We start from the raw sequence: 23,958 nt of genomic DNA on the forward strand, positions 1-23,958 counted from the left end.
AGTGATGAAAAACAAGAATATGCAATCAAGACTACTCTACCCAGCAAGGCTATCATTAAAATTGAAGGCAAAATAAAGAGATTCTTAGGCCAAAAAAAACCTAAAGGAGTTCATTACCACCAAATCAGTATTGCAAAATACTGGTTTGAAAAACAAGACTGCTTGAAGAAGAACAAGAACTAGGAGGCAGGTGCAGGAAATTGGTATAAAGAAAAAATGACAATTAATAAAACGAATCAATAATAACCTCAAATACCAATGGATAAAATGTACCATTGGGGTAGCTTAATAGATAAGAAAACATGAGCCATATACATTCTGTCTACACAAGACCCACATTAAAACAAAGGATGCACAAAAGCTGAAAGTGAAGAGATGGAAGAAAATATTCCATGCAAATGAAAATGAAAAAAATAGATGTATTTAACAAAATAGACTTAAACACCATAACCAGAAATGAAGAAGGTCACTACATGATACTAAAGGGATCCAACAGGAAGATATAACTCACGTAAACATATGTACCAAATATAGGAGCATCTAAATATATAAAGAAAATCTTGGTGAACTTTAGACAAGAGATGGATAGCAATACAGTCATAGTAGGAGATTTAACACCACACTGTCATCAATGAATAGCTCTTCTGGACAAAAAAAAATCAAGGACACAGTGACCTTAAATGACACACTAGATCAAATAGATTTTGATTACTTACAGAACATTTCATATGAAAGCAGTAGAATATAATTCTTCTCAAGTATACATTGAACATTCTAAAAGAGAAACCTCATGTTAGGACACAAAACAAGTCTTAAAAAGTTCAAGAAGATTGAAAGGAACTAGAAATAAACTACGATAAAAAAACAAAAAAATTGGAACATATGGAGGCTAAACTGTATGTTATTAAACAATGAAAGGATTATCAATGAAATAAAAAAAGAAATACAATATTACTAGGAAACAAATGAAAATGAACACAAAAAACAGCAAAATCTATGGAACACAGCAAAAGCAATCCTGAGGAAGTTTACTGTATTACAGGCCTGTCTTAAGAAACAAGAAAAATCATAAATAAACAAACTAACCCTACACCTAAGAGAACTATAAAAAGAACAACAAATAAAGTCCAGAATAAGTAGAAATAATAAAGGAAATAATAAAGATCAGAGCCAGAAATAAATGACAGAGAGACAAAAAAATCAATACAAAATATCAGTGAAACCAAGAGCTGGTTGTTTAAAAAGATAAATAATACTGACAAACCTTTAACCAGACCCATTAAGAAAAAAAAAAGAGAGTGCCCATATAAATAAAATCAGAAAGGAAAGAGGAAAAGTAACAAATGACATGGAAAAAAATACAAAAGACTGTAAGAAAAAACTATGAACTATGCCAACAAATTGGACAACCTGGGCGAAATGGATAAATTCCTAAAAACATACAATCTTCCAAAAATGAATCAGGAAGAATCAGAAAACCTGAATAGACTAGTAACAACTAATGAACAGAAACAGTAATGAAAAAACTCCCAGCAAACGAAAGCCCTGGACCAGATGGCTTCACAGGCGAATTTTACCAATGATTCAGGGAACTAATACGTATCTTTCTCAAACTATTCCATAAAATTCAAGAGTAGAGAAGACTTCCAAGTTCTTTTTATAGGCCAGCGTTATCCTAATTCCAAAAGCAGGTAAAGACAAAACAAAGAAAATTATAGGCCAATATCCCTGATGAACATAGATGCTAAAATCCTCTACCAAATATTAGCAAACTGAATCCAGTAATGCATTAAAAGGATCATACACCATGATCAAATGGGATTTATTCCAAGGATGGAAGAATTGTTTAGTACAATAATTGCAAACAAAGAAATGAGATTCATCACATAAAAATAAAAGGTAAAAATCACACCTACAGCCAACATCGTACCCAATGGGCAAAAATTAAGTGTTTCCCTTAAGAACAGGAACAAGACAGGGAGGTTTGCTTTCACCCCTCTTATTCAAATAGTAATGGAAGTCCTAACCACAGCAATTAGACAAGATGAAGAAATCAAATGCATAAAAATTGGAAAGGAAGAACTAAACTGTCAATATTTTCAGATTACTATATTGTACATGGAATACCCTAAAGACTCCACCAAAAAAACTACTAGATCTAATTAATGCATTCATCAAAGTAGCAGGATACAAAATTAATATTCAGAAATCGATGGAATTTTTTTACACCAGTAATAAATTATCAGAAAGAGAAATTAAGAAAACAATCTCATTCACTCCTGCAACCAAAACAATAAGGTACCTAGGGATAAATTTAACCAAGGAGGTAAAAAGCCTCTACTTGGAAAATTTTAGGATACTGGAGAAATTTAAGAAGATACAAATAAGTGGAAATATGTTCTATTTTCATGGATTGGAAAAATTAACATCGTTAAAATGTCCATACTACCCGAAGCAATCTATAAGTCCAATGCAATTCCTATTAAAATGGCAATAGCATATTTCACAGATATAGAACTATTCTAAAAATTATATGGAAAAGAAAAGTTCCCAAAAAGCCCCAGCAAACTTGAAAAATATGAACAAAGGTGGAGGTATCATGCTACCTGATGTGAAACTATATTAAAGGCAACCAGTAATCAAAACAGCATGACAATGAAATAAAAACAGGCATATAGACCAATGGAAAAAATAGAGAGCCCACGAATAAACCCAAATCTATTATGGTCAATTAATATTTGACAAAGAAGAAAAGACCATATGATGGGGGTAATGACAGTCTCTTTAATAAATGGTGCCAAAAAATTGGACAGATAATTGGAAAAATATGAAACTAGACCACTTCCCCACATCACATGCAAGAACAAACTCAAAATAAAGACTTTAATGTAAGACTATAAACCATTAAAATCCTACAAAAAAACACATGCAAAAAATCTCTGACATTTCTCTTAATAATATTTTTTTCTGACAGCTCCTTGGGCAAGGGAAAAAAAATAAACATATGGGATTACATCAAACTAAAGAGTTTTTGCACAGCAAAGAAAACCATCAAAAAATTAAAGAGATAATCCACTAAATGGCAGAAATATCTGCCCATAATACATCTATTAATATCCAAAATTTATAAAGAACTCATACTCCTTAACAGTAAAAAATAAAAAATGGGCAGAGAACCTAAAATGGACACTTCTCCAAAAAGGACATACAGGATGCCAATAAACATATGAAAATATGCTCAACATCATTAATTGTCAGAGAAATGCAAATTAAAACCACAATAAGGAATCTATCACCTCACACCTATCAGAATGGCTATCATCAAGAAATGCACAAATGACAAGTGGTAGTGAGGATGTGGGCAAAACAGAACCTTTGTGCACTGTTGGTGGGAATGCAGACTGTTCCAGTCACTGTGGAAAACAGTATGGAAGGTCCTCAAAAAATTAAAATGGATCTGCCTTATGGCCTAGCAATTCCATTTCTAGGTGTGTTACCAAAGAAATACAAAACAATAATGCAAAAGAATTTATGCACCCCTATGTTCACCACAGCATTATTTACAACAGGCAAGCTATGTAAAGAACCAAAATGCCCCTCAGCATGAGTAGATTAAAAAACTGTGGTATACATGAGGTCTGTCCAGAAGATACCCAGCTATATAATATGAAAAAGAGACATATATTAAAGAAGATACAAGATACACAAAACACTGTACATAGGACAATGACACCTCAGTCCCCTTCAAAGTAGGCACCACAAAACCTCACACGGTTCTCCCAATTGCCATCAGCTGCCCCATTGTATTTTCCTGAATCTCACCAATGTTTTAAAATCTCTTCCCTTTCAAAGGTGATTTTAGTTTTGGGAAAAGCCAGAGGTTGCAGGGCACCAAATCTGGGGTTTAGCGGGGCTGGCTTTTTCCAAAAGTCACAGGGCACCAAATCTGGGCTTTAGAGGAGCTAATCCACCTGGGTGATTTGATGTTTCGCAAAAAACCTCTGTACAAGATGTGATGTGTGAGTGGACACCTTGTCATGATTGAAGATGCCAACCACCAGCTGCCCATAGCTGCAATCTTCTGAATCATCTGAATGGTTTCCATGGAGGAATATTCAAAGTTAACACAAAATTTGATGCAGATTAATTGCCCTACTCAGTCATTTTGAATGCTATGGCCACACAGTACACATGCTCACTCAACAGCGCCTACTGCCCCCACTGACTAGGTACAGTGAGGTTGTCACTGTTCACACATGCACATTCCAGTAAACTCCTTGACTACCAGGTTACACTGTCACGCAAACTGTTCTCGTTATATTGACAATGGCTAGACTTTTTTCCAGACAGACCTTGTACATACAATAGAATATAACTTGGCCATAAAAAAAAGGATGATATCTTACCATTAGCAGCAGCATAGATGGAACTACAGTATATTATGCTCAGTGAAATAAGTCAGTCAGAAAAAAACAAATACCATATGATTTCACTGATATGTGGAATCTAAATGAACAAGCAAAATTGAAACAGACTCATAGATACAAAGAAGGGGAAGGTGGGTTGGGGAAACTGGTTGAAAAAGGTGAAAGGATTAAGAGGTACTAATTGGTTGTTACAAAATATTCACAGGATGTGAAATATAACATATGGAATATAGTCAGTAATACAGTAACTATGTATGGTGCCAGGTGGGTAATGGAAATATTGGAGGGAACACTTTGTAATTATATGATTATCTAACCACTAAGTGATATACCTAAAAGTAATACAAAACAATAGTAAACATAAACTGTAATGGAAGAAACAAACCAACAAAAAAAAAAAGGAAAACAGGCTCCACTGGACAAAAATTTACCTTCCAAACCAATCCTGATACCACATTTCAGACCCTTAGACACATACAACAACCAATTTCAGTGCTATGCAGGCTGCTGCCAAAACTCTACGGGTCCTTCAAAAGCTCCTGTCACTTACTGTTCCACTACCTGCTGCCTCAGCTTGGCACCATGAGTCCTGGAACTGTCACACTGCAATGAGGTGTTCAAACTATTCCCCACAATGAGGCAGAAAAGCATGGTTTCTCATCCCCAATACCTATCAAAATTCCATACATATAGCTGGTTAATGCTTCTTATTTAAACCTTAATAATCCCATCACATACATCTATTAAGTATTTATTGAATACCGAATACAACAATTCTGCAGCAGGGTATATAACAAAAAGATTCTCTCTTCCTGGCCTTAAAATATTATGACTTCTTTTCTCTATTCCAAACAAGTACTAGTGCTTCCTCATACACATTCTAAGAAAGTCTTACCATCTGGCATCTAAATTTGACACTACAATGAATAGGGAACTAGCAAGCCACAATTTGGCATAAACTAAGGAAAGGGTATTTAAAAACCCATTTGTGCTAAGAAGAATTACAAGTAAAGACTACTAATTTAAATGAATCTTAGTGGAGACTTAAATGAAAATTAATAGAATACAGGAGAGATATTTTATGGAATTCTCCATCTCCAGCAAATAAAGAAAAAGCTCAAACGCTGAAAATACTACATGCATTCATTTACTGATGGGCACTTAGGCTGTTTCCAGCACTCGGCTATTGTAAACAACACTGCTATGAACATTGGGGTACAGAGGTTCTTCTGAATTGGTGATTCATGATTCTTAGGGCATAATCACAGCAGTGGATTCACTGGATCAAAAGGCAGTTCCATTTTTAGTTTTTTGAGGACATTCCAAACTGTTTTCCACAGTGGCTGCACCAGTCTACATCCCCACCAACAATGTACTAGGGTTCCCTTTTCTCCACAACCTTGCCCGTACTTTGTTGTTTGCATCTCTCTGGTGGTTAGTGATGTCGAGCATCCTTTCATATGCCTATCAGCCCTCTGTATGTCCTCCTTGGAAAAGTGTCTGTTCAGGTCCTTTGTCCATTTTTTGATTGTTTGTCTTCCTTGTGTGGAGTCATACGAGTCATTTATATATTTTGGAGATCAATCCCTTGGCCAAGATATCATTGGTAAATATGTTTTCCCATACGGTTGGTTTCCTTTTTTATTTTGCTGATGTTTTCTTTAGCCATGCAGAAGCTTTTTAATTTGATGTAGTCCCATTTGCTTATTCTTTCCTTTATGTTCCTTGCCCTAGGGGACATTATCGGTGAAAATATTGCTGCATAGGATATCTGAAATTTTCCTGCCTATGTTCTCTAGGACTTTTGTGGTATCACTTCTTATATTTGAGTCTTTTATCCATTTTGTGTTTATTTTGGTGTGTATTGTAAGTTGGTGGTCTAGTTTCATTATTTGCATGTACCTGTCCGGATCTCCCAACATCATTTATTGAAGAGGCTAGTTTTACTCCATATGCTCCTGCCCACTTTGCCAAATATTAATTGACAATAGAGACTTCAGTTTATTGCTGGGCTCTCTATTGTGTTCTACTGATCTATGTATCTATTCTTATGCAAGTACCAGACTTTTGATTGCAGTGGCCTTGTAATATAGTTTGATGTCAAGTACTGTGATTCCCCCTACACAATAGAATACTATGCAGCAGAAAGAAGGAACTCCTACCCTTCATGACAGCATGGATGAAACTGGAGAGTATTATGCTAAGTGAAATAAGCCAGGCAGGGAAAGACAAATACCATATGATCTCATCTACAAGTGAAACCTAATCAACAAAACAAACAAATGAGCAAAAAAGAACCAGAGACATGGACTTAAAGAACTGACAGTGACCAGAGGGGAGGGAGGAGGGGAACAACAGTGCAAAGGAGGGGGACATGTACAAAGGACCCATGGACAAGGACAATGGCGTGGGGATTGTCTTTGGGAGCAGGGGTTGGACAGGGCAGAGGAGAGCAACGGGGGAGGAGGGATGGGGACAACTGTAACTGAAAAACAATAAAAATAAATAAATTAAAAAAGAAAATACTACATCCATAAATACTATATCCATCTGCCTACCACCCCCCCCAGAGGGCATTTCAACCAGTGCTGGCCACACTTCTAAGAGCTCAGAAAGAAAAAACAGGTGCAGACTGAAAGCACAAACACACACAAACTAAGGACATGGAGGTGTCTTTTCATTTATATGGCACCTTTTCATTTTTCATAGTCCATGTACTTCAAGACCTATATGATATGATAAATTTGTGTTTTTTCAAAATTCTTTATGTAATAAGAATAAGAATGGTATCCCATTAGCTATAATAATTTAACTTCAAACAAGACATTAATTCTTGATTTGACAGGGATGTTTTAGAGTCTTTAGGGCAAAAATTCAGTTTAACTATAAAATAGGAATGTTATGAGAATAAGCAAATGTTTATAAATTATATTGTAAAGGGAAGGAAGAAAGCAGAAATTATCTTCAATCCATCCTTGTCCCTCCATACATGCAATCATCAGGTCCACAAACTAAATATCTATCTAACCCCACAACACCTATCCTATATGAAGTCACCACCACCATTTTCCTAGGCCAGCGATTAGTCAGCTACAGCCATTCTAGTCAAATTTGGCCTGTCACTTGAATTTGTTTTTTAATCTAAAATGTATTTTTCCATTACCATTTACTCACCTTGTACCTCCCTCCCTCTGGCAATCACCACACAACAGTCCATATGTCCATGAGTCCTTTTTCCTTTTCTCTCAATCCCTCTACCTCCTCACCTCCCCACACAACTAGCTGTCATCCTACTCTCCATCTATAAGTCTGTTCCCATTTTCCTTGTTAGTTCAGTTTGTTCACTGGATTCCACATATGAATGAAATCATATAGTATCTGTCTTTTTTTGACTGGCTTATTTCACTTAAGCATAACGTTCTCCAGGCCCATTACTGTCAAGGGTAAAATTTTCTTCTTTTTTCACAATACAATAGTAGTATTGTATTCTGTAAAAGTCCCATAGTTGTTTTATCCACTTACATACTGATGGACACGGGCAGCTTCCATATCTTGGGCAACTGTAAGTAACATTGCAATGAACATAGGGGTGCTCATGTTCTTTCAAATAGTGTTTTGGGTTCCTTTAGATATATTCCCAGAAGTTGGATCACGGGGTCAAAAGATTGAATTTTAATATTTTGAGGTATCTCCATATTGCTTTCCCCAGTGGCGCACCCGCCTACATTCCCACCAAGAGTGCAAAAGGGTTCCCTTTCCCACACCCTCTGCAGCACTTCTTGATTCACTGATGATAGCCATTCTAATGTCCTCTTTAGAGAAGTGCCTATTCAGGCCCTTTGCCCATTTTTTAATTGGGCTGTTTGCTTTTTTTGGTGTTGAGTTTTGTTAGTTCTTTATAAGTTTTGGATATTAACCCTTTTTCAGATGGACTGGCGAATATGTTCTCCCATTATGTGGGATTTTTTTTATTTTGTTGATAATTTCCTTTGTTGTGCAAAAACTTTTTGAGTCTGATGTAGTCCCATTTGTTTATTTTTTCTTTTGTTTCCCTTGTCTGGGGAGAAATATCAAAAAAAATAAAGCTACAAGGAATGCCTGAGATTTTGCTGCCTATGTTTTCTTCTACGATTTTTATGGTTTCTGGTGCAACATTTAAAAAATTTTTTTCATTGTTGTTCAATTACAATTGTCCCCACTTTCCCCCTATTGCTCTCCCCTGCCCTGCCCATTCCCCACCCAACATACAACCCTCCCCTCCATTGTCCTTGTCCATGTTGGGTGTAACACGTAAGTCTTTGATCCATTTTGAATTTATCCTTGTATGTGGTGTAACAAGGTGGTATAGTTCATTTTTCTGCATGTCCAATTTTCCCAACACCATTTATTAAATAAACTGTCTTTAACACATTGTATTTACTTGCTTCCTCTGCCATATATTAATTGACTATAAAGGTATGGGTTTATTTCTGGACTCTCTACTCTGTCCCATTGATCTATGTGTCTGTTTTTATGCCAGTACCATGCTGTTTTGATTACTGTGACCTTTGAGTTTTCTTCAACTTTGTTCTTTTCTCAGGATCTGTTGCTATGTGGGGCCTTTCTGATTCCATGTAAATTTTTGAAATATTCGTTCTGTGAAATAAGTCATTAGAATCTTTATAGGAATTGTACTGAATCTATAGATTGTTTTGAGTAGTATGGACATTTTAATGACATTTATTCTTCCTATATTTGAACATAGTATCTGTTTCCACTTATTTTTACCTTCTTCAATTTCCTTCTTCAGTGTCTTATAATTGTACAAATCTTTTATGTCCTTGGTTAGGTTTATTCTATTTACAGCATTGTGAATGGGATGGTTTTCTTAATTTCCCTGTTAGTTTGTTATTAGCATATAAACATGCAACTGATTTCTGGGTATTTTGTATTCTACTACTTTGCTGAATTCATTTATCAGTTCTAGTAGTTTCTTGGTGGAAAATCTTTGTGATTTTCTATGTACAGTATCATGGCATCTGCAAATAATGTCAGTTTTACTTCTTCCTTTCCAATTTTGATGCCTTTTATTTCTTCTTGTCTGAATGCTGTAGCTAGGACTTCCAGTACTATGTTGAGTAAGAGTGGTGAAAGCAGATTTCCTGTCTTGTTCCCAATCTTAAGGGGAATGCTTGTAGTTTTGCCAGTTGAGTATGATGCTGGCAATGGCTCTGTCATATATGATGTTTATTATGGTTAGGTACATTCCCCTTAAACCCAATTTGCTGAGAGTTTTTATCATAAATGGGTGCTGGATTTTATCAAATGCTTTTTCTGCATGTACTGATATGATCATGTGGTTTTTATCCTCCATTCTGTTTATGTGGTGAATCATATTTATTGATTTGCCAATGTTGTACCAACCTTGAATTGCCATAATAAACCCCACGTGATCATGGTGTAAAATATTTTTGACTCATTGCTATATTTGGTTTGCTGATATTTCGTTGAAGATTTTAGCAACTATGTTCATCAGGGATATTGGGCTATAATTTTCTTTCTCTGTAGTGTCTTTATCTGGTTTTAGAATAAGGATAATGCTGGCCTCATAAAATAAGTTTGGGAGCCTTCCCTCCTCCAGAATTTTAGGAAATAGTTTGAAAGAAGAGGTGCCAGTTCTTCTCAAAATGTTTGGCAAAATTCACCTATGAAGCCATCCAGTCAGGGTTTTAGTTTGTTTGGAGTTTTCTGATTACTGCTTCAATTTCATTAGGTGTAATCTGTATATTCAGATTCTTTGATTCTTCCTGATTTAGTTTTGGAAGACTGTATGTTTCTTGGAGTTTATCCATTTCATCCAGGTTATCCAATTTGTTGGCCTACAGTTGTTCATAATATTTTCTTACAATCCTTTGTATTTCTTTGGTGTCAGTTGTTATTTCTCCTCTTTTATTTGTGATTTATTTATTTGGGCCCACTCTCTTTTTTTCTTGAGTCTGGTTAAAAGTTTGTCAATCTTGTTTATCTTTTCAAAGTGCCAGCTCTTGGATTCATTGATCTTTTGTATCTTTTTTTAGACTATTTCATTTATTTCTGCTCAGATCTTTCTTATTTCCTTCTTTCTACTTACTTTAGGCTTTGTTTGTTGTTCCTTTTTAAGTTCCTTTAAGGGTGAAGTTAGATTGTGTATTTGAGCTTTTTCTTGTTTTTTGAGATAGGCCTGTAATGCTATGCATTTTCCTGTGCCCCACAGATTTTGGATTGTTGTGTCCTCATTTTCATTTGTTTCAAGGTATCTTTTGATTTCTTCCTTGATCTCACTGTTGACCCATTCATTGTTTAATAACATGTTCTTTAGCTTCCATGTCTTCGCATGCTCTTCACTGTTGTTCTTGTGATTGATTTCTAGTTTGATAGCATTGTGATCAGAGAAAATGCTTCACATTTAAATCTTCTTAAATTTATTGAGATTTGTTTTTTGTCCTAACATGTGGTCTATCCTAGAAAATATTCCATGTGTACTTGAAAAGTATGTATATTCTGCTGTTTGGGGTAAAATGCTCTGAAAAAATCAGTTAAACTCATTTGATCTAGTGTTGCTTAAGGTTGCTGTCTCCTTGTTGATTTTCTGTCTGGAAGATCTACCTATTGAAGTCAATGGGGTTATAAAATCCCCAATATTGACTGTATTTCTGTCGATCTCTTCCTTTATGTCCATCAAGATTGCTTTACATATTTAGTTGCTCCCATATTGAGTGTATACATGTTTACTAGGGTATATCCTCTTGTTGGATTGTTCCCTTTATTGTTATACACTGTCCTTCTTTGTCTCTTACTATTCCCTTTGTTTTAAAGTCTATTTTGTGTGATATAAGTACTGTTACTCCAGCTTTTTTCCCTTCCATTTGCATGAAATACCTTCTTCCATCCCTTTACTTTTAGTCTGTGTATCTTTCAATCTGAGATGGGTTTCTTGGAGGTAGCATATATATGGGTCCTGTTTACTTTTCCATTCAGCAATCCTCTGTCTTTTGGTTGGAGCATTTAAGCCATTTACATTTAAAGAGACTATTGATAGATATATACGTACTGCCATTTTATTGTTAGACTATTTTCTTCTGCTTTGTTTTTCTTTCTCTTTTTTTTCTTAAAGCAAGCCTTAATATTTGTTGCAGCACTGGTTGGTGTTAACAAACTCCTTTATCTTTTTCTTGTCGGGGAAGCTCCTATTTCACCTGCAATTTTAAACTATAGCCTTGCTGGGTAAAGTAGTCTTGGGTGTAGGTCCTTGCTTTTCATCACCTTGATTATTTCACACCAGTCCCTTCTGTTCTGTAATGTTTCTGATGAATAGTCAGAATGACAGTCTAATTAGTGCTCCCTTGTAGGTAACTATCTGCTTTTCTCTTGTGGTTTTTAGGATTGTTTCTTGTCTTTCGGTCTTGCCATTTTAATTATGATGTGTCTCAGTGTAGGCTTCTTTGGGTCCAACTTGTTTGGGACTAGTTTGATAGCACTGTGATCAGAGAAAATGCGCGAAATGATTTCATCCTTGTAGACTCTGGACTTGTATGTGTTTTTCCTTCATCAGATTAGGGAAGTTTTTGGTCATTATTTCTTCTAATACATTCTTGTTCCCTTGCTCAGTCTCTTCTCCTTCTGGTATTCTTATGATGTGGATGTTGTTATGCTTCATTTTGTCTGAAATGTTTCTAGAACTCTCTTCATTTTTCTTTCTTTTTGCTGCTCTGGGTGGTTTTGTCTACCCTGTCTTCCAAATTACTGTTTCAACCCTCTGTTTCACCTAACCTACAGTTTATTCCTTCCAGTGTATTATTTATTTCAGATATTGCATTATTTCTGACTGGTCTTTTTTTATGGTTTCTAAGTCTTTTTTCATGCTGTCGAGTATTCTTATAAACACAACTCTAAACTCCCTATCTGATAAATTGCTTACCTCTATTTCATCTAGTTCTTCTTCTGGAGAATTCTCTTGTGCTTTCATTTGGGGTCTGTTTCTTTGTCTTCCCATTTTGGCTGCTTCTTTGTATATTCCACCTTAGTTAAACTAATCAGATATATAGCTTTATAAGCTGTAGCCAGCAATCAGGTAAGCACCATAGTGTGAAGGACAGAGTAATCCCTGTGGGCAGGGCTTTTGCTTTCTTTCAGGCAGATACCACTTGGAGAGGAGTGTTCTGCCTATGCAAGATGGCTTCTGCAGTATGGGGAATGACAGCACAGGGATCCTGTTGGCAGTTCCTTCAGTCCTCTCCCCAGATCTACCAGCCCCAAACTCTCCTCAAGCATTTCTAGTCCAATCTGCTCTCCCTCTGCCTGAGCTCAGGGTTAAGTGGCTGCAAACAATATTTTGTGCATTGGCTCTTTAAGGGACTCTCTGAATCTCCAGCCATCTCTCCCTGGAAGATAGAAAGCCTGAGGCTTTTCACAGCTAGATGTTATCTGGGCTCCTTTCTGGCTCTGATGCTGCAAGCTGGGGAGCCAAGCTGGGGATTTAGACCCACACTTCTCAGGGGGAACCCTGGGCTGCTGAAATATCACTCTGGCACTTCAGCTGCCACCCATGGAAGCCCAATCAGCCTTCTCACACATCCTCCGCATTCCCTACCAGTCTCGTTATGCTTAAGTGGTTTCTTCTGTTTGTCTATCGTTATAATGCTTCTCTCCTGCTAGTGTATAGTCGGTTATTCAGGATGCTTTCTCTACAATTTCATTGTTAATGTTTTCTTTTGAAAAGCAAAAAAAAACCGAACAAACTATTTTCATATATCACTACTCAGCAACATTCCTTTCCTAACCTGTCGCCTGTTTCTATAAACAAAGGTTTATTGGAACAGAGTCATGTCCATTCATTTATGTATTTTGTTTGACTTTTTTCCTGCTACAGTGGCAGAAATGGGGAAATGCAATTATCTGCCCCACAAAGTCTAAACTATTTATTATCAGACCTTTAAAGAAAAAGTTTGCCAAACCTGGCCTTAGTAGACTACTAAATAATCCTTTAACTGTTCTCCATACTGCAACCTGAATGAAAGTTTTAAGAACACAAATCTAGTCATTCTTTTGCAATGATAAATCCAAACCCCTTAAGGTAACTCCTCTAAATTTTCCAACTTCCTATCTTGCCGCTATCCAGTTCAACCTTTATGTGCCAGTTAATTCTATTTTAATCCCTTCAAATTCACCTTGTTCTACTTTTTGGTCTTTCGGAATGTATTATGTCCCCCAACAGATGAATAGTCAGATGAACAGTCACCCAACCTTTCTCCTAGCTAACCCCAGGACATTGCTCAGGTTCTCCATGTTAATGTTATTTTATCCAAGAAGCCATTCCTGACCCCTTGGGCTGGGATTAGGTGGTCATGAATTTCCTCTGTCACTGACCTTATTAAACTCTTATGCGTAGTTCATTTTCAGACCAAATCAAGACCATACAAAGGCAGAGACAGGGTCTGTGATATAAACTGTGATTCCCCTGCAGCCAGTGGAGACTAGTATGTATGAGGCATTCATACATTTTTGTTCAAATAAATTTATCTTTTGCATCATAATTCTGAGAATGCAAAGAACTTCTCAGTGATTCACCAGAACTAATCAGGTAGATTTAACCAATGAAGATAAATAAGTCATGAATAACCATGACAGAATAAATTGATACCAAAATCTGAAAATCTAGAAACCTACAAAAAGACAGTATCTAAGCTCGCCCTGGACTTTTTAGTGTATCACCAGAAAAACCTTGATCTTTAGAACTTATCATTCTAGACCATATTTAATGAAAATAACAAAAATTAGGAAAGTAAAGTAGATGTTCTCCCATTACCTGCTCTTCCCTCTCCTTTTCTTTGGTCTTACTTCTATAGACTCTAGCAGAGGTGGCATCCTGGGATGGAATGGCAGAGACCTGATGCAGTGGCATGCTCATCACAGCCTCCTGTCTCCTTGTCGTCTTTACAGAAGAGAGTCTCCAGTGGGAGAGTCATTTTGGGCCATGGACTTAAAGCTAAGAGAGAAAAGACAAGACAAAACATAGCTAAAACACTTTTCATATTTCCAACAGTGAAATTAGGGTTTTATATTTAAGTTACAATGTCTGCCATAAATACTTTGTTTTCAAAAATGATAGAATATGAGGGAAATTGTAACATTTTTCTCAAGTGATAAAATGGGAGCACCTAAAAGGGGCTGGCAGATCAGGTACATGTACAGGATAATCATACTAATTTTCCATTGACTACTCAGATTTTAAACATAGCAGTGTTATGCTTTGTTATAAGAATATTTTTGAAATTAAACTTTTTTCTTGAATAAGCACTCATCTGATATAAGCAGTGATCTTTCCTTAAAACTGCTGCCCCTGAGTCCATATAATGGTAAGATTAAAGGTGAATAAGTCCAAAATAAATTTAAGATACCTATGACCTTATGCACAGCTTTCTAAAAGTCTAAACTTTCTAGACCAGTTGTTGGCAAACTTTTCCTATAAATGACCAGATATGATGGTAAACATTTTAGGCATCATGGGCCAAATTTGTTAACAACTACTCAGTTCTGCTGTTGTAGCATGAAAGAAGCCATAGCAAGTGTGTAAATGAATGAAAATGGTTATGTTCCAATGAAACTTTACTTACAAAAATAAATGGTGGACTAGATTTGACCCATGTGCCTGCAGTTTGTTAATCCCTGCTCTAAAGAATTTTTCAGGGAAGATGAAGGTCATCATCATTTCTGGGACGATGAAAAGGCTGCCCTTAGTCAAAATAATAGTGTCTGAATCAGCCATATTCAATGATTCTAGGCACCCCAGCTTCTTTTTCGAGTTTTCTCCTATATTCCTCCATAGTACCTAGTAATCAGAATGTGTGTTTTCTTTTTCCCCTACCCCCACTGAGATGTATCAAATTGTTTACAAAACCAATTAAATATAAATCATCCAAAGTATCCAAAAGGTTTAATGCAGTCATGTTTCATGATGTTTAAATTTTAACAAAGGATAGAAGCCTTACTCTCCCCCAAAATGAATCTCTAATTTGAGGATTTTCATTTGTTAACCATGTACTAGAGGTGGGACAGTAGGCATTTAGGGTAAACAGGGCCTGACAACTCTAATGTCATATTTGATGGGCAGCCATTTCTTCCACTTTTAAAACTCCGCTCTGGACCAAAGGTAGGTGTTTGTGAGGCCAGTCCATTTCTGACAGTGTTACTAACCCAGCTGAAGAGCAAAAGTACTCAAAAAATGAATTTCCTCCACAAAATTCTGATCAACAAACAACAGCAAAGCATAAAAAACTGAAAGGGATCAACACATATGAGAAAATGAGCTAAAAGAATACTCTGCTTTAGTCCTGACTGGGTAAGCTCAGTTGGTTAGAGCATCATCCTGATATGCCTAGGTTGTGGGTCCAATCCCCAGTCAGGGCACATACATGTATCAACCAATAAAGGCATACATAAATGGAAGAATAAATCAATGTTTTTCTCTCTCTCCCTTTCCCTCTTTCTCTCTCTAAAAATCAATAAATAAAATTTAAAATAAAGAATATTCTGTTTTTACACATCTAGATTTATAATAGGTAGAGGACCACTGATAACCAACTAAACAGGAAAATAAAGTAAGTGATGTTGCTGTTTAGATGTCATAATAAATAATAAATAAAATGGTTGTGTATGGCTATTATACATCACCTACTATTTTTTTGATATTTTGATTATACATCACCTACTGTATTTCAAACCTTTGATGAGGGTGACACAAGATGGAGCACCATGCCCAACTGTCTGAATATTTGTGTTCACATTCACAGGACAAGAAGCATATACTTACTGCTGAGTTCTTCCACTCTCTGGGAGATCACAATAGTCAGTGGTGAGCAGTTTTTCATCACTAATGCATTAAAGTCGTCTCTCACAGATGACAAACTCCATGTGCCCTCTTGGAATACTTAGTAAGGCTAACCATGCCCAGAGCCCCACCACATACCATGCAAATACCTGCCTTTGGTGCTTACTGCATAATTATCATTATTGTATCACTGCTACATGTCCATGATAAGCCTGGGGAGAACTGTTTATGCCAGAGAAACACAAATGTGGAAAGATTTTTAGTTTTCTGCACTTATGAAAGACCTCCCTCATTACAGCTCCAAATAACAGAACTGAAACCTTGCCTAAAGGAATCCCTCTCTTATGCTAGACATAATTTGGATAAAAATGATAACTTTTAAATCCAAATTGAAGACAGACCAAAGATGGCTGTGGAGAAAGCAGAAGTGACACACACCACCTCCTCTTACCAAACTGGATTTACAGCTAAATTATAGAGCAATTAATCTGAATGACCAACTGAAGGACAACTGACCAGGAGTATTATATTCAAGGGTTTATAGAAGAAGCTACACAGAGACTGGTAAGAAGGATGGAGACAAGAAAAGAGATGGTCCCTGCACCTAGGTGTGGCAGCTAAGAAGCTGGAAGGATATCTCAGCTGCAAAAGTCTGCCTGAGGAGCATGAGGTCTCTCAATCCCATTCTAGGACCCACAAACCAGAGTATGAGGGCCAGGAAGAGGAGCCTGCATAGCATCTGGCCACATAAATCAGCAGGGACTCTGCTGGAAAGAGGACAGAGTCTGCTAGAATCCCATGTACCCTCCTAAAGGGTCAATGCACAGGAGCTCACTCTTGAGCACTCACCCAGGACTCTGGAAGAGGAAAGGTGACTCAGGGCACAGGGAAGCCACAAAGAGAAGATCTGAGTGGCCTAGCTCTGGAGAGAGATTTGGAGGATCAGCTACTGAGGTCCCTGTCCTGAGTCCCTATCCCACACCACCCTTAGACACCATCTCCCAGGGTCAGGCACTCCTATTCTTACAGCACCAGCTGGGGGAAGTGCACTAACATGGTCCTCTGAATACTGGAGACATCACCCTGCAAGGTTGAGCCAAGCAGAAGGGACTGCTGGTGGCACCCAACAGAAACCTAAGGTGTGCTTATTTTCTGGAGAAACTACTGGATTGGCCACAAAATCTGTTTAGGTTTTTTCCATAAAAGAAAGGGTATTTTTAATTTTCACCAATAACTTTATTGATTTTGATATTTTGAGTATGTTGGCTATCTCCCACTATTGGCTTTTAGTAGGTAGAGGCCGGGGTGCTACTAAACATCTTCCAATGCGTAAGAGCCCCACAACAAAGAATTATTTGGCCAAAATGTCAAGAGTACCAAGAGACTTCCCAAACCACTTTTGACACTTGGAATTAGTCACAGCATTTCTCCATACACTGTACAAATCTTTTTATTTTTTTTTGTTTGTTTTACAGGTGCATTTTTACCATTCTTCAAATAATACACCAAAAATATTGCATATTGCGTATTTTCTTCCATATTCAATATTAAAATGGCTACATAAAAATTTACCGATTTTGATGTTTATTTTTTTAAATGTGTTCTGATATGAGATGTCATATACAATCTAACAAAAATAGTTTCAAATGATGTTAAAGACAACTAAGCACTAACAGAGCCATTCTTCGGAAAAAAACTAAACAAATTTTTGGCCAACCCAATATATGCAGACTCCTAGATGGTCACTGAAATGTGTGGTTTTGGAAGGAGGGGGTCAATCTTCCCCCTCTTCTTGAAGGTTTGGGGGTCAATCTTCCCCCTCTTCTTGAAGGTTTGGCAGGTGCCACCTCCAACGGAAGACTCCCTTGTCAGGGTGTCTCTGGCAGTATAGTTGTGGAGATAAGGACAGGTGCGCAGCTTGCTACCCTCCAATGGGCCTATGCCATGCCCGATGGAGGGCTTCCTTGATCTGTTTCCTCAAGCTCCGATGGCCCAGTCCTGCTGGACAAAGTTCTAGCAGAGAAAAAGGAGCACAGCTCAAAGCCAAGACCTTTGGAGTATGGCTCCAGCAAGGTCTCTGATGGCATGGCTAGAGCTGTTGGGCAGTGTAAAGCTTGCTCCCATCATGTGGGCTCACACCACCGCCCCCCCGCAAAATACTGCCTTAGAAATGTTTTTGTTATTCCTGCTGGCCCCATCCTACTGAGCTCAGTTTTTGTTATTCCTGCTGGCCCCATCCTATTGAGCACAGAGGAAAAGGGAACAACCCTCTGAGATAAGACTTCTCTCTGGACACATATCCCTCAGAATCTCCATCTAGGGCATGAGCAGGCATGGCTACAGAGCTCAAGGGAGGAGTGTAGCTCGCCCTCTCCTACAGCACAACTGGTGTCACCCACAAGGGAAGGCTTTCTTAATCTGTTTCCCAAGTCCTGGTGTCCCCATCCAGTCAACTTTGCTTCTGCAGTGGGGACAGCTGGTTGCACCCAACCGGAACCTGTGGTATGCTCCTCCTGGAAGACCTATATTTGGAGATTCTAGTACAAAATGAATAGTATGACTCTGGAGTAGAGGCCACATGAGTGCCTGACCACACTGCCCCCAAGTATGGGAGCAACTAGCACCATCCTCCCAACCTGGTCACCCAGTCCTACAGAGCTTGAGCTGTGTGGAAGCGTCAATAGGGCACTATCAGCTTGGGCCCATTCTACAGCCTTTCTTTGTAAGATTCTGAAAAAAGTCCAAGCAACCTCAGGAAAAAGCAAAGTACATGACAGGTAGTCACCAAACTCAGAAAGTCTTGGACTTTTATTGATCTGCTCCTAGTTCAGAACCTTAAGAAGTTGATGCTGGTACACAGCCAAGTTCCTCCCACACACACCCAGGCCCAGTAGATGCACCTACAAACAGTGAATAGTGTGGTAGTTCCAGACAGGTATCCCAAGGTTGGTTACATACAACATTTAACATTGACCTGTAGCAGAGCCCTGGTCGAGAAGGCCCAGAGCCAATACAAACAGTGACGGGCTTCAAACCACACCAGAACTCGACCTAGCTAGCCACATAAATTGTACAGCCAAAGAGGGACTTTGGTAGACATCAGACCCTGCCAGGAACAACTCTGCCTCAGGGGGCAGCCACTGAACAGTTAATCATACATGGTGAATGAGGTCTATCCTTATAGTTGGTCAGCATGAAGGCCCACAAACAGGCCAACAGCATTCAAGACTCAACTACAGCAGGAGAGGATGCATAACTCACACAAGAATCATTTCTAAGCACCTAGCTTAGGTGATCTAGGAGACTGCACTGCTGAGACCCACAAAGCACCTACACATGAAAGCCCTCATAACAAATTTGGGAGTCATAGCAGATCAACCTAGTAGACAGAGACAAACACATAAAGGCAGACAAAATAGGGATAAAAGGAAATATACCCAAAGTAACAAGAGAAATCCCTAGAAAAAGAATTAAGTGAAATGAAAGCAACCAAAATACGAGAAGCAGAGATTAAAAGCATAATTATAAGGATGCTCAAGGACCTTAGGAAAGGAATGTATAATCTCTGTGAGCACTTAAAGAGATAGTGAGTATTAAAAAGGACATAGAAACCATAAAAAAGAACCACTCAGAAATGAAGAATAAAATAACTGAAATAAAGAATTCACTAAAAAAAATCAAGTGATGATTAAATGAAGCTGAGGATCAAATCAGCGATTTAGAGGACAAGATAGAAGTAAGCACTGAAGCAGAACATCAAAAGAAAAAGAGAATTTTAAAGAATGAGGGAATCTAAGGGACCTCTGGGACAACACCAAGCATAACAACATCCGTATCATAAAGATTCCAGATGGAGAAGAGTTATCAAGGCATAGAGAGCATGTTTGAAGAAATAATGGCTGAAACTTCCCTAACCTGGTGAAGAAAAATAACACAAGTTCAGGAAGCACAGATTCCCAATCAAGATGAACCTGAAGGGTCCACATCAAGACACATCATAATTAAAATGCCAAAGGTTAAAGATAAAGAATCTTAAAAGCAAAAGAAAAACAATTACTTATAAAAGGAGCTCCCCAAAGGCTGTCAGCTGGTTTGTCAACAGAAACACTTCAGGCCAGAGGGGATAGGCATGAAATATTCAAAATGATGAAAAGCAAGGACCTACAACCCAAGACTACTCTATCCAGCAAAGCTATCATTTAAAACTGAAGGTTAAACTAAGAGCTACCCAGACCAAAACAAAACAAAACACAAAAAACCCCCACCACCATGGCGTTTATTACCACAAAACCAGCATTGCAATAAATGCTAGAAGGCCTGCTTTCAAAAAAAAAAGGGAAATAAATGGAAGAGAAACATAGGTATAAAGAATAAAATGGGAATAGCCCTGGCTGGTGTGGTTCAGTGGATTCAAGTGCCGACATGCTAGCCAAAGTGCCACCAGCTCAATTCCCAGTCAGGGCACATGCCTGGGTTGTAGACCAGGACCCCAGTAGAAGGCGTGCAAAAGGCAACCATTCATTGATGTTTCTCTCCCTCTCTCTCCCTCCCTTCCCCTCTCTCTAAAAAATAAATAAACAAAATCTTAAAAAATAAAATGGTAAAAAATAAGTGCCTATCAATAACCTTAAATGTAAATGGATTAAATTTTCCAATCAAAAGACATCGGGTAGCAAAATAGATAAGAAAACATGACCCATATATACGTAGTCTACAAGAGACCTACCTCAGAACAAAAGAGACACAGATTGAAAGTGAAGCAATGGAACAAGTAGTCATGCAAATAGACAAAAAACAACACCCAAAACCCACTGGTGTAGCAATACTTATATCTGACAAAACAAAGACAATAACAAGAGACAAAAAATGTCACTATATAATACTAAAGGGATCTATCCAACAAAAGGATATAACCCTTGTAAACATATACGCACACAAAATAGGAGCAAATAAATATATAAAGAAAATCTTGGCGAACGTTAAGGGAAAGAGCAACAGCAATACAGTCACAGTAGAGGATTTTAACACCCCACTGACACAAATGGATAGCTCTTCCAGACAAAATGACCAACAAGGTACCAGCAACCTTAAATGACACACTGGACTGGATAATATACATTCTTTTCAAGTGCACATGCAACATTCTCAAAGATAGTCCACATGTTATGAAACAAATAAGTCTTAACAAATACAAAAAGATGAAATCATATCAAGCAATGGTATGAAACTAGAAATACACTACAATAAAAAAAGCTAAAATACATTCAAACACATGGAGGCTAAATAGCATGTTATTAAACAATGAATGTGTTAACAATGAGATCAAGGAAGAAATCAAAAGTTACCTGGAAACAAATGAAAATAAATACACAACAATCCAAAATCCATGGAACACAGCGAAAGCAAGAAAAGTCTCAAATAAACAATCTAACTGTACATCTAAAAAACGAGCAAAAGAAAAACAACCAAAGCCCAGGGTAAGTAGAAAGAAGAAAATAATAAAGGTTAAATCAGAAATAAAGGTCATAGAGACACACACACACACACACACACACACACACACAAACAAAAAAGAATCAATGAAACCAAGAGGTGGTTCTTTGAAAAGATAAACAAGAATGACAAACCTTTAATCAGATTCATCAAGAAAGAAAGAGAAGACCCAAATAAAGAAATCAGAAATAAAAGAGAAGTAACAACTGACATGAAAGAAATACAAAAGATTGTAAGAAAATACTATGAACAACTATATGCCAACAAGCTGGACAACCTGGGTGAAATGGATAAATTTCTACAAACATACAATCTTCCAAAACTGAATCAGAAAGAATCAGAAAACCAGAATAGACCAATTACAACTGATGAAAATAAAGCAGTAATCCAAAAACTCCCAGCAAACAAAAATCCTTGATTGAATAGCTTCACAGGAAATCTTACCATTCAAAGCAGAGCTAACACCTATCCTTCTCAAACTATTTCAAAAAAATTCAAGAGGAGAGAAGATGTCTAAGCTCTCCTTAAAAGACCAGCATTATCCAAATTTCAAAACCAGATAAAGACACTACAAAGAAAGACACTTACAGCTCAATATCCCAGATGAACATAGATGCCAAAATACTCTACAAAATATTAGCAAACCAGATCCAGTAAAAAGATCATATACCGTGATCAATTGGTTTTTACTCAGAACACCAAGGTTGGTACAATATTTGCAAATCAATAAATGTGATACATCATATAAACAAAATAATGGATAAAATCACATGAAATTGTCAACAGATACAGCAAACATTTGATTAAATCCAGTACCCATTTATGACAAAAACTCCCAGCAAAGTGGGAAGAGGGAACAAACTAAACATAATAAAGGTTATATATGCAAACCAGAGCCAACACCATACTCAATGTGCAAGAATTAAAAACATTTCCCTTAAAATTAGGAACAAGACACAGATGTCTACCTCATGACTCGTACTCAACATAGTACTGAAAGTACTAGCCACAGCAATCAAACAAGCAAAAGAAATAAAAGACATGCAAATTGAAAAGAAGGAAGTAAAACTGTCATTATTCACAGATGACATGATAGTGTACATAGAAAACCCTAGGGACTCTACCAAAAAGCTACTAGATCTGCTAAATGAATTTGGCGAAGTAGTAGAATACAAAATAAATACTCAGAAATAGGACACATTCTTATGTACCAATAGTGAACTATCAGAAAGATGTATTGAGAAAACCCATTTCCTATTGTAAATACAAATAATAATAAAATACCTAGAAATAAATTTAACCAAGGAGATAAAAGACCTGTACTCAGAAACTTATAGGAGACTGTAGAAAGCAACTGAGAAAGATACAAATAAGTAGGATATAGCATGTTCATTAACTGAAAGAATTAACATCATTAAAATGCCCATACTACCCAAAGCAATCTATAAATTCAACGCACTTCCTATTAAATACCAATGGCATATTTCAAGATCTACAACAAATACTCCAAAAATTTATATAAAATCAAACAAGACCTCAAATAGCCTCAGAAATCTTGAGAAAGAAGAGCAAAGTTGGAGATATCATACTACCTGATATAAACTATACTATCAGGCATTGTAATAAATGAGCCTGGTACTAGCATAAGAACAGGCATATAGATCAAAAGAACAGAACGGAGAGTGAGAAATAAACCCATGGCTTTATGGATAATTAATAATTTACAAAGGAGGCAAGAGCATACAATGGAGTAAAAACAGTCTCTTAAATAAATGGTGGTGGGAAAATTGGGCAGGTACATACAAAAAACTAAAACTAGACCCCCAACTTACACTTTACACAAGAATAAACTCAAAATTGTTAAGACTTAAATGTAAGTTGCAAAACCATAAAAAAAAACATAGGCAGTAAAATCTCAGGTATCTCGTGTACCAACATTTTTGCTGATATGCCTCCTAGAGCAAGGGAAACAAAGAAAAATAAATAAGACTACATCAAACTAAAAAGTTTTTGCACAGTAAAAGAAATCATCAACAAAATGAATAGGGAATCTACTACATAAAAGAACGTATTTACCAGTGATACATCTGATAAGGGGTTAATTTATAAAATATATAAAGTACTTATACATCTCAACACCAAGGAGACAAACAATCCGATTAAAATCTTTCTTCTGGGCATCTACCTGAGAAA

General features: G+C 37.1%; 1 protein-coding gene across 2 annotated transcripts in view; it reads right to left on the reverse strand.

Moving 5' to 3' along the window:
• MARCHF8 (membrane associated ring-CH-type finger 8) overlaps nt 1-23,958 on the reverse strand; it is a 135,643-nt gene that overhangs the window by 71,472 nt on the left and 40,213 nt on the right. For both annotated transcript variants that reach the window (XM_054576889.1, XM_054576891.1), the window contains exon 2: nt 14,251-14,430. In XM_054576889.1, the coding sequence (XP_054432864.1) occupies nt 14,251-14,352 (102 nt within the window). In that variant the 5' untranslated portion in view covers nt 14,353-14,430. The remainder of the gene's footprint in view (nt 1-14,250; nt 14,431-23,958) is intronic.

This window comes from Pteronotus mesoamericanus, unplaced genomic scaffold, assembly GCF_021234165.1.
Source record: "Pteronotus mesoamericanus isolate MK-2021 breed Mesoamerican mustached bat unplaced genomic scaffold, CSHL_Meso_final contig_35, whole genome shotgun sequence".
Lineage (NCBI taxonomy): Eukaryota > Metazoa > Chordata > Mammalia > Chiroptera > Mormoopidae > Pteronotus > Pteronotus mesoamericanus.